This window comes from Alligator mississippiensis, chromosome 3, assembly GCF_030867095.1.
Source record: "Alligator mississippiensis isolate rAllMis1 chromosome 3, rAllMis1, whole genome shotgun sequence".
Classification (NCBI taxonomy): Eukaryota; Metazoa; Chordata; order Crocodylia; family Alligatoridae; genus Alligator; species Alligator mississippiensis.
This window is the reverse complement of record NC_081826.1, coordinates 243,096,112-243,108,828: the sequence shown is the minus strand read 5'-3', so window position 1 is coordinate 243,108,828 and position 12,717 is coordinate 243,096,112. Positions and strand designations below refer to the sequence as shown.

At 41.5% G+C, this 12,717-nt stretch overlaps 1 protein-coding gene across 13 annotated transcripts in view; it reads right to left on the bottom strand.

Annotated features, from left to right (window-relative positions):
• CETN3 (centrin 3) overlaps positions 1-12,717 on the bottom strand; it is a 195,439-nt gene that overhangs the window by 168,003 nt on the left and 14,719 nt on the right. The window contains exon 5 of one of the 13 annotated variants that reach the window (XM_006263752.4): positions 4,404-4,850. The exons of the other annotated variants lie outside the window; for them this stretch is intronic. Coding sequence (XP_006263814.1) covers positions 4,807-4,850 — 44 coding nt within the window. The 3' untranslated portion in view covers positions 4,404-4,806. Of the gene's footprint in view, positions 1-4,403; positions 4,851-12,717 lie in introns of those variants that run through there. 13 annotated transcript variants of the gene reach the window in all.

Below are 12,717 nucleotides of genomic sequence, written 5' to 3'. Positions count from 1 at the left end.
CAAGGGAGTGAAAAGCACCGTTCAAATTTGCTGACGACACCAAGATCTGAGGCAAGGTGGGTAAGCTAGAAGGGAGGGACAGGATACAGCTGGACCTGGACAGGTCACAAGGGTGGGCGAATGAGAATAGAATGGGATTCAATACTGACAAGTGCAGGGTGCTGCACTTGGGCAGTAAGAACCAGCAGCATACCTATAGGCTAGGGAACTTCCTTCTCAAAAGCACAGTAGCAGAAAGAGATCTTGGAGTCATTATCGATTCCAAAATGAACATGGGCCGCTAATGTGAAGACAGTCAGTAAGGCCAACCGCACCTTGTCATGCATCCACAGATGCATCATAAGCAGGGCCAAGGAGGTGATCCTCCCCATCTATGCGACACTGCGTCCAGTTCTGGGCGCCGCACTTTAGGAGAGATGTGGCCAGCATCAAGATGGTCCAGAGGAGGGACACTCGCATGATCCGGGGACAGCAGGGCAGACCCTATGAGGAGAGGCTACGGGACCTGAACCTGTTGAGCCTTTACAGAAGGCTGAGAGGGGACTTGGTGGCTGTCTACAAACTTACCGGGGGGGACCAGCGGGGAATGGGAGAGACCCTGTTCACCTGTGCACCTCCCAGAGTAACAAGGAATAACGGCCATAAGTTGTTTGAGAATAGGTTCAGGCTAGACATTAGAAGACACTACTTCACAGTCAGGGTGGCTAGGATCTGGAACCAACTTCCAAGGGAAGAGGTGCTGGCTCCTACCTTGGGGGTCTTTAAGAGGAGGCTTGACGATTACCTAGCTGGGGTCATATGAGCCCAGTATTCTCTCCTGCCCAGGGAAGGGGGTCAGACGTGATGATCTACTTAGTTCCTTTCCGACCCTACATCTATGCATCTATGAATCTACAGTTCAGGGGCAGCAGCCTAATTAGATTGTCTAGGCCTCTGAGTGCCAGAAGCTGCTAGGGAAGAGGGACAGAAGACAGATCAGTATGAACAGATCTTTTATATATGCTCTTCCCTTAGCATCTATTCTGCCATTGTGAAACACAGGATACTGGGCTACACAGAAATGTGGTCTGACCCAGTATGGCACTTCCTGTGTTGCTCACAGCAAGATTTGGACCAAGGGTATCCAAAGTGCATTCCTTAGTAAGCTTTATTTCTTCCCAAGCAAGTTCTCTTTTATGATGGGGTCCTGGGTCCCTAACTTATTTTTTCTCTACATGTACTGTTTTATCGAAGCATATAAAAGCAATGCTATACATGTTTCAGCTATATGTAGAAGAACTGCTATCTTTACAAACACGGGGTCTAGTGCTGCAAATATTTCACGCTAGACAATGTTTAATCCCATAAGCAATTACCCATTTGTAGATTCTAGCATACAGACAGCACACAAAATAGTCTATTTATCCTACTGTTGGAGTCCCTATAGTTATCATTTCTCCCACTTCCTCTCCCTCAATTTTTAGCTTTGAGAGAAAATGTAGTCTTTTTACCCTTACCACTTTCACCTAAAATATTTTCATGAAATAGAAAGTATAAAATGTTCATAACCACCCCATAAAAATAATTTTCATACTATTCTATTGTTTACATATTGTTATAAGGCATGTTATATCCATATGCAGTACCTGGTTTGTGCTGTTATGACATAGTTTTCTTTCGGATTTTATTTCATTTTATACCTAAAAATATTAACACAAGAATTGCATCATCATTTAGTTTTTTATTGTAATATCAAACTGGAGTAAAATGTTAACTTCTGAATAAAAAAACAACAGGCCTTCCTAACAAAGCCTATAAAAATATTTTCCAAGATGGCACTTAAAAGATCCTGCAAAGAAATGCACGTGGAAGGACCTTGCCTTCACATAGGCTTCACTGCCTTCAATGGGGCACTACATGACATAGCAGAAATGGAATTGCAATGTAACAATTGTACAAATATTAGCTGGTCAATATGGTAGAGTTACTGTAGAGTTGTTAGAGTCTCCTGCATGAATGTATCAATCTAGAGTAATAAGCTAGAAGGACCGCCAGAAAATATTTCCTTGATGAAAATATTAGAGCACACAATTGAAAGATAATGGGAAAAAGCTATTAGGGTTCACACAAATCCTACATTCAATCTCCAACATACTGCGAGATTCATTTTGCTGTATTGGCAACTAATAGATTTAAGGAGCTATAAGCAATTAAAAAATGATTTCTTGGAGAAGGGAGGGGAACAAGAGTAATCAAGGTCTAAAGTTATACCCCGTAAAGAAGCAGCAAGGGAAACAGTTAAGAAAAAGAACTATTACCAAGATCAAGAAATCTATAGGAAGTTTAAATTTAGAAGGATCCCCACGTATAAAATGGAAGGATGACTGGTGAGGAGGACATCTGTCTAGTCTGTTTTATTGTGTTAGTAGCAGTTTCTTTATAATCCTCTTTTCCTAAATAAATACTACTTTGCTTGAAGAATGCTGTCTGATTAATATATAACAGTCAGGAAACAACCTGAGGTATTAAAGTAGGATCTGCTAAGGTAATCCTGGTTGATAACAAACTGAAACCTTGGGTCCTTTCTAACAGTCCATGGTTCAAACTCAAGAAAGAGATGACAACTCAAGACCTGAGAGGCGGGTATACACAGGGAGATCAAAAGGAATTAGGACAGGGGTGGGCAAAATACAGCCCACGGGTCAGATCCGGCCCACCAGGCCATTCTATCTGGCCTGCGGAGCCCCTAAAAATGTAGTAAATTAATACTTATTTGCCCCAGCTCCCTGTCAAAAGCTGGCTGGAGCCAGGGGCAGTAGGGCCCACAGGGAGCCCTCAGCAGGCCTACAGGCTTAAACAGCCCAGCCCTGCACACCCCCAGCCAGTTCCCTGCTTTCCTGCTAACGCCCTGCTCCAGCACCACGTGGCTGCAGCTCCTGGCTGTATCCCTGGACTGCGGAGCATGGGACCATGCTGGCAGGGGTATGTGTGTGCGTGCGTCAGCAGGCACAGGGGCAGAGTATGTGCGTGTCTGCAGGCACAGGGGCAGAGTGTGCGTGTGTCTGCAGGCACAGGGGCAGAGTGTGCGTGTGTCTGCAGGCACAGGGGCAGAGTGTGCGTGTGTGTGTGTGTACAGGCACAGGGGCAGTGTGTGCATGTGTGTGTACAGGCACAGGGGCAGTGTGTGTGTGTTCACAGGGTGAGTCCCACATGCACACCCCTCCATACACATGCACCTACGCCTCCCCTCACACTGCCATACACAAACCCCAGCCACCGTCCCCCCCATACCCACCCACACCCCACATACCCACATCCCCCACAAACCTATACCCACCTCCCACAATATACAAGAATAAAATTTCATTTTAAGCTATTGTACAGCCACCGCTGCATACACTACACAAACACATGTAAATCAGGACAAAAATATTTTTTTTAAATCAAATGAATGAATGTTGTAGATGATCACTTTAGAATATAATTTGGAATTTTTCTGGTTCTGAGATGGCAAAACCCCTTGCTGAAAGGAGTACTTCTGGGGGAAAGGGGAGGGACTTCTGGTGGCAAAGGTCAGGGGTTAGGGGGTGGGAATTCTGGTCACAAGATAGCAACCAGGGGGTGGGGTATCTGTCAAAGGGCGGGGCTACCCATGAGGCCCTTGACAGCTTGCCAAAACTCGGTAAGCAGCCCTCCGCTCAAAGTAATTGCCCGACCCTGAGATAAGAGATACAGTTAGCTAATAAAAGAACAAAAAGTAAGAGACACCAATAGCTTTTAGACTGCATGAATAAAAACTTTGGTATTCTAACTGGCAAAATATTATTACCAAAAACACTGACCTCTTATAGAGAGAAGGTTAGATAGTAAGGTTGAGGGTGTTTCACCAAACAAATACAGGTTACTATTTGCTGAAAAACCCTCTCATTTGAAAAGCACTCCCAAAACTGCAGTGTACTGGAGAGTGCTTCAATCTACAAAGAATGTTAAAGAACAAAAATGGAACCATTAAAAATAGACAGGAATTTCAAAGATTAGATAGGCTTAAAAATACAGCTACTTCAGCAGGCATTTAAAAAAATGTTCTGTGCATATTAAAAAACTTATTTCTTTAAAGAAAATAGGATATTGCATCCTCAACCACTGAATGGAAAGAAAAGCTAGTCAGACATCTGGACTATTTATAAACAAACAAAGAAACAAAAAAACCCAGGATACATAGATAAAGCAGTACTAAGAACTAGTAAAATTCTTCTACAGTCTAGAATACTTGCAACATTTAATAATTCATGACACCACAAAAGAAGGCATCCGTATAAATACTAAGCAAAAGAACCCTCTGTTACTTTAAAAAAATACAGCAAACTTCAGCTTGTAGTCCAATTCAGTTTCAGATTAAGTGCAGAAATAATAAAGTTTTCAAATGCAATAAAAGAACATTTTTATTAAAATGAAGTTTGTCAAACCTTTATATATCAAAACTAAGGCCACAGCTAATGCTAACATAAAGTCAACTTCAAAAAAATTTATAATATGATTTAATTTAGAAATTGTATACAAAGCTATTTTACAAATGGGTACTTAAACATTTAAGAAACTTAACACTGTATTCTAAAATGAGAGTGTATCATTTATTCTAATGATAGGATTCAGTTACAAAATACTGAAGTATCAGTATGTAAGATGTGTGTTTCTTTTGGTCCTGTGAGGAAAAACTGTTTGTGAATGCATCCAGTAAAAGAAATAAAAACATAATGGGGCAACTGAAATGTTAACTGCCAATAATCCTCCCTTTTTTGTGCTGAATTCACTTCTTTTCTTGTGATTTTAAACATCTCCAGTCATAATTGCAATGAACTCTTCCTGATTGACTGTGGTAAAAGAGACAGAATGTAGTTAGACAAACATACTAGAAATCTATAATAGGAAGAACAATATTCTATGTACATACTACACATTACATCTTCCCATTTAGTATTTTAGAACAGTTCCAGTGCTAACAGAGGTTAATAAATAAAAGCTCTGCCTTCTTTGTTTTCAATTTTTAACAAGTTAAAACTCTTCACTAATGTCTTGACAAACCATAAGGTTAGAATTAAAGGAATTACAGAAAAAGTATGGAAGTCACGAAAGCCAGAATCAAGCTACTAAGATTAAAAGCAATATTGCATAAGCAGAATTTGGAATGGTGTACAGAGATCTCCTCATTATGCAGAAAAAATTGGAAAGTTATTTAAAGAAATTAAATGCACTGAATACCTTCTATCGTTAGAATAAAATATTTTTCTAGACTGCTTTCACTGTGAAGATAGTGATGCAATTCCAAAGTTCTGATCAAATTTTGATTTCTATTAAAAGCAGTGATTCAACCCTTACTTTATGGTATAAAAAAAACCTCTCTCCCCAAATGTATAGCATGTGACAAGTTATACAAGTCAGACAATCTTAATGAAACAGCCTTTGAACTTGATAGTTAAAATGTCCTGAAAGTATGTCCAAAATCTACTTAAAAACTGGATTGTACTTACACAACTTTATTAATGATTGCTCAATTCTGTTCTTATGATTATGTAAAATATAAAAAGCTAACATGTATACAACTATCTTAGGTGTTGCAAAGAGTCGAAAAGTTCTCATTAGCACAGTAATTGACCTAATGTTAACATCCTTTAGAAGTTCTATGACTATAAACTAGCTTGAGTAAAAGTGCTTGAAATGCCTTCCAGGCATTGCTGCCTCACATTCATTTCATACCTAGGCAGTGCTACCAGAGGAACTGAAGGAAGAGTGAAAGGCATCAGTAATACACAGAGATATTAGGAGTCAGGGACTAGGCTTTCCTCTTCCAAAACGCATGTGAACACATATGAATCCAAGTTAAGTGGCCAGTGCACTCTAAGCAATTTGTACAGCTCTAGGGTACAAATCTAACACAGTGAAAGAAAATGATTAAAGGTTAATGTTATCCATCTTCTAATCATCTTTTAACATCATGTGGAAGCATTCTCTTTGGGTTTGTTATTTAAGCTCCCTCTACACATGAAGGTGAAAGGATCTAAGGGATCTGGTCTACATGTACACGGCAGGACACACAAATATGGGTGCTGACAGACATGCAGCTCCCCACTGTAAGTCATGGCGTTTTAAAGAAAATTACATGAATTACGGTGACCCCCTATCCACCAACCCAACAGACATTCATTGTTCACTTGGTGGGATAGGGGCTTGAGCTCCACTTTGGAGCCAATCCAGGAGGAGCTGCATGTCTGCAGCCTCGCTTCCCTAGCACTCCCCACCATCCCCCCTGCCTCCTCCCCCTTGGCTCCAGTACTGCCTGCATGAAGGGAGGGAGAGAAAGGAGGGGACAGAGCTCCAGGCTGGGGTTTGCTTCCACCTGTGCCCCCTCCAGCACAGGCTGAACAAACCTCAGCCCACAGCTCCAGTCTCCCGCTTGTCCCCCTCCCATCATGCAGACACCACCAGGGATGAAACTGGGCTGCTGAAGCCCAGCCTCAATCAAACAGAAGTTAATGAAGTCACCCTGCTTTGGAGTGCCTTCATCTGAATCCTCACATAATGAGGGATAACTTGGCACATGACCAGGCACTTTTAAAGTGCTCTGCAGATGCTCTACAGCCATGCACTTCTGTCAGGAAATGGCTGTAGAATACTTTCAAGAGGCCAATCACATGACAAATGTCACTTCTGTCAGCACCCTGTGGAATCGTGCATTAGATCCAATCACACATTAAATCTAATTGTGCCTTACTGCCAGTGTGGGGGGGAGCCCAATCTTGGATTCCCCCTACATCAGCAAGAAGCAGGATCCCACAGCTGGGAGCCCCCTTTGCTGAGGGGGCTCCCAGCCATGGGAACCATGTGCAGCCGAGACGGAGAGCCCATCAGATGTGGGGATTCTAAGTCCTGGCTACCTATGGGACACAGCAGGGACTCAAAGCCCTGCCAAATGCCCCTGCTGTGCCCCATAGGCAGCCTGGATTAAGAGCCCCGTGAGCTGCAGGACTCTTAACCCCTGCAGCCATAAGGTGCTGGTGTGGTCTCCCAGCTGTGGGGGTGCCTGAAGCACCCCAGGGCTGGGAGATCAGAGTAGCCGTGATCTCCCAGCTGCTTCCTGGAGTGCTTCCTCACCTCTGCACCTGGAAGACTGCATTGGCTGTGATCTCCCAGCCCCGGGGGGGGGTGTTGTGCTCCCCAGTACCTGGGAGATTGCAGCTGGGATGCTGCAGCTGCTGCGGACTGCCTATGCATGCAAATTAAAACTGGATAGAAACAAGCTGTAAAGTTATTACACATTTTTGAGCAATACCTTTATAGCTGTTAGACCTTTTTAAGGCGTGATAGTTAATTTGCATGTGTAGCCAGTCTAAACTCATTGTGCAATTAACATGGTAATGGTGCAATAGATAACTTGTAGAGGGGGTCCTTAATATTCACAACTTGTTTTAAGCAACTTGTTGTATTCTGAAATGTTTAGAACTGAAAGAAATGTCAACACAAAATAAAAGATATTAAAATGGAGGTTAAAATTTTGCAGTGCATATCATTAGCTTAAATGTGAGACATATGGATATCTAAAATCATAAATATCCTAAAACCAACAACTGCAGATAAAAATTAAGTTGTCACATTTAAAAGAAAATATGGTATTAAAATTATGGAAATACACAGTTAAGCCACACAAACATTTATTTCTACATCTACCTATTCCTAAATCTACATTGCTCTGCCATGTTAAGGCAAAAGAATATAAATATCAGCTTAAGATCACTGACTTTAGATCAGCTTAATTTAATTTGGGACTGTGAACATTGAAATATAAATCAATCCCATAGCTATTTTATGTTTGAGCAGGTCACAGATTACAGGTCACAACTAAAACTGACTGGGTGACTTAAAAGTGCATTTCCCTAACTTAACAAGCTTAGCTCTTTTTTAAATATAAGTATAATTCTGATATTTTTAATTGTGTTCTGTAATGCCTGGTATTTGGATAGTTATATTTCTATCATTTATGTTAATGATATATCGTCTCTACCTTAATTCCATTTTAAATGTAATTTTATTTCTTAAAATAGTAAGCAATGACCTATGAGAGGTTTTTAAAATTATACCTGAGATTAGTGTTAAGAGAAAATTTACATACTGATAAGGTGTTCAAGAACTAAAAGACAATCTTGCCAATTAGAAACTAGGAATAAATATTATGGCCTGTGCTCCCTATTTAACATTAAAAATAACAGACATATGGATCACATTACTGAAGAAAATGTGAAGAGTATGTAGGCGCATAAATTAGATCAAAATAAGCTTGTTAGTTTCTTTAAAAAAAGAAAGAAAAAGATAGCAAAGACTGAAAAACATGATGAGAATCACAGAAGAGGATGCATGTTGGCCAAACTGGCTTCTACTGCAATAGCTTATACAGTATGCAGTGAAAGTTCAATTCTTAGTGAATGTCTTTTTTAAGTATGGTGCCAAACATAATGATACAGCACTTTATTCATCCAGGTACAGAGTGATGACTTCAAGTTTTACTGCATGAAGATGAGCACACCCAAACACAGATATTCTTTGGGCTTGCAGGGAGCCATATGATAAACAAGCACCAATGTGCACCATATCACACAAGCTACCTTGCTAGCTAAGTTTATTAAATGAATTCAGGAAATTATGGAGTTCTATAATAAATATGAAGGAAGGAATAAGTCAACATTGAAGTCAGGTGACTGCATGAAAAAAGTGCATCAATTAATGTTTTTTCCCCACATTTCCAAGTATGTTGTGCTGGGAAAGGGTGAAGGGATTCATCTAAGCATGTATCTTATTTCTTTATATAGTTATATTTAGGAACCATTGAAATTCCACACTCTGTAGTGACTTTTTAGTTAGTGACACCGAATGTAAATTCAGGAACAAGAACCTTTGAGTTTGCACTCAAAAAACAATAAGTTCTGCTGCTAAAAGTAAGTTAGGTGGAGTTCTATATAGCTGACAAGATTCCAAGGTAGGTGCAAATCTTAGTGATTTCTAAAATACACTATTTCTAAAACATGTACTTAAAGTCTCCAGCAAAAATAGTAATAGGAAACTTGAAATTATAATTTTTCATAAATAGCAATAATATCCATCTGTTGTAGGTCACATTGTAGGAAAACCCCGTTTTTCTTTTTTAATAAATATATATACATATACACATACATATACGCATTCCCTTCCCCAATTATTTCTGGCTTTTCTTTCTCTCCCTCTCTATTCCCTATAGACAAGCATAAGCGAGCTCAGACTTAGGAGAAGCTTTAACATTTTTATTTTGGTAGCAAGTTTTTGGTTTTGGATATCCACTGTTTTATATTGTATTATTAGGTTTGTATTGATTCTTACTGTTGTATATTGTATTATCATCATTTTCGTATTGATTTTTATTGTTTCATATGGATATTGTATGGTTTAGGCCTGTGTTTGTAAGTGAACCAAAGTAATGTCAAGTTTCCATTTTGTATGTCAAGTCTCCATCTTGTGTCCTCTGCCCGGGCGTCCCCTATGTCGCAACTGTATGATTCACGTACCCCTCCCATGTAAATTGGTTCCTAGATGAATGAGAGTGATTGGGAATGACTGAAATACAATGGTAGCAGGCCCCTATTGAATGGCCTGTAACGACTGGGCCATCACCTCGCATTGATTCATCCAGGAACCACGGACCTCACCCAGGAACGGAGACAAAAACCCAGCATTTGAAAGACAAAAGACCCTGCAGAAACAGCAACTCTACCATTGTACCCCACCATTACAGACACCCGAAACTGCACATCCCTGCATGGAGCACACATGCTCAGTATACCAGGGGATGAACCTTGCCTGGGCATGCCTCCTGTCACTAGGGTCACACAAGGTCTGCCCCTATAAAAAGGGGCAGTGAAGACGGACCCAGTGGGACGCCCTCTCCATCTGGACCAGCACCATGCCACAATCTATCCAACCAGTGGCCCTGCCGGCGACCCCCACTCTGGACAAGGACCCCTTTCCAGCCTGGATATCACCCCCACCCCCTCTTCAACCAAGGACTTGGACTCTGCTTCTCTTCCCCACCTGGACTCCAACCCTTCCACTGAGTCTCTTTCTCCTGCGTGCGTGCGTACATACCAATAACTTCATGGGGCTGTGTAGTGTGTTGTCTGTTTAATAAAACTGTTATTTGGATCCCTAAGTTGGGTTTTGCTTTACTATGGTTTGGCCCTGCTCCAATCTCTGCTCCTCGCCCCTCTAACTTGTGTCTTATTTCTCCCTCTCCTGCTTCTGGCTCTCTGCCACCTCCAACACCTGTCCTGAGCTCCTCTCTGCCTCCAAACCCCTGTTTCTTTGCCACTGTCTTATCCCCACTGCCTTTTCCTTTCCCCTTAAACAACCAGGTTTCTTCCTCAGTTTCTTTCCTGGCTGTCTCCTCCTTGCCACCACTTATCTGCCCACCTCCTCCCTCCCCCCCCCCCCCCAAATCTCACCTGTCTGCCTCAGTTTCCAGCCCCAGTCCACCTTAAGTAAACCCAAGCCTCAATTCCTCAGCCAGCTTCTCTGTAGTCCACCGGTTCTAATCCTGGTTCTGGCAACTTTCACTCCCTACACTTTAACTGTCTCTCTCACCTTAACCTTCCCCCAAGTATCCCAGGTACCCCAAGCACACACATACGCACTGTACCATCCAAGTTAGGAACTTACCTGTGTGTATGTGTAAGTGGGTTATGTGTGTGTGAACTGGTGAGTGTGTGTGTGTGTATGTCATTGTGTGCATGATATATGAATTAGTGATCTGGGTCTAAATTTTGGGGTGTATAGTGTATGTGCTTGAATTGGTGACAGGTATGCATGTGCCTAGGCGGTTTGGATGTGTATGTGCCTGAGCTGGTAGTGTGTGTGTGTATGCACCTAATTGATTTGTGTGTTTGTATATGTGTAATTGTGTCACACCCTCCTGACTAACGGGGCAATATTAAGATCCTGAGAGTTGGCCTGACCCCCCAGGGCAACAATAGCACAGAAGTTACACCCAAGTGTGGGTCCCCATTTATGCTAAGTCAGTGGTTCTCAGCTTTTTTAGACACGGACCCTTTGATAGACATGAGGCACCCTCAGCAAATGCCAGCTCTTAGTTTTCACTTGTTTTTGGAAAACAAGTGGAAAAATAATAAAGCAATCTTTTATCACAAAGAACTGAGAAAGACTACAATAAGTCATAATGTTTGTAACACTATGCATTCCTATTTGCAACTTCTAGGTTTACCGTATAAATCATGTTTACATACACAACAATAATAGCATCATGTGGCACCTTCACAGCACCCCTGAAAGGATCTCAAGGCACCTTGGTTAGGAATCATGATGAGACATTCCACATAAATACATGGGAAGAGAATCAGTAATTTCTGTACACTGATCGCCATCTGTTACAGAAATTTAGTTGTCTTCCATCCATTTTAGTGAACAGCAGCCTGCTTATGTGCCTTTATTAAAGTCCTTCTTTGGAAACAGGCCAGAGGGGCAAAAAGTAAAATCAGCTTGAAACAGAAAAAGAGTTTATTTGGCTGATTTTAACATAGCCTTTTCTCTATTTCTACCAGACACAAAGATGTACAATACACCCACTCACACACCAATCTCTATAAATTATTACAAGCTGGGAAGAAAGAAAAAAGTTATTTCTGTTTAAATATATAGTACTCTAATGCTACAGTAATGAAGGCCACATATATAGAGTAGCTAGATAAAGGCTTTTTGCTACTATTGCACCACCCAGTCATATAAACAGTTTCAAAGCAGTCATACAGAACTGCTTTAAAAATAAAAATGCACACATATTGACATGGGAGAGAAGTGGCAGCAGCATGGACACAGCATGCAGATGCCCAGCCCTTGTGCAGCTCCCCACAGGTTGGTAGCTACAGATATGCTACAGCCAGGAAGCTGGAGGTAGAGGAATTTGTGACAGCATGGGAGCAGCTCCTAGCTGCCTAAATCCAGTAAAGCCACTAGCTCCCATTGAACAGACAGACCCAGGACAGGGAGAAGCAGCAGCACCACCAGCTCAGCTAGAAGCTGCCTGACCCCAGCATGGGCACATGCAAAGGCCTCCAGTTCCATAGACCAGATCCAGTGGCTCTGCAAGGTGAATCCGGCCTGCGGGCTGTATGATGCTGACCCCTGTCTTAGGCAATCATGAACACTTTTTAATTAAATAAAATCCAAAACCAAAAACTTGGTATGCCATCAAAGTGCTAAGACTGAGCTTTCTTTTCAGGCTGATCGGATTCCACCTTGTAGTTTAATAGCAAAGTACACTTCTTTCCCAGAGACAAAATATAAATATGTTGTATGGGCAGCACAGAGAGCAAGAACTCTTATTTCCACAAAACACCCGCCTGCAACAGTCATTAGTTTAGTTAAAATCCAAGGGTTTCAGTTCACTTCCTATTCGAAATACAACAGCTCATGATAAAGCTTTAGCTTCCACTAGAAGATGATGCCCCAGAGATACTATTCTCACTACTGTTTCTCTCCTCTAAGGATGGAGTCAATAAATTGGGGTCCCTTCAATTCACTGAAGTGGAGAAAGACAAAGTAGCTTTGGTTATCAGTGGACCTTACGTCTGGCACAAAACAGTATCTTTCACACAAGGAGGAGGGTGTTAGAATGCAAGTAGTGCTATTTCTATATTTATATTATCT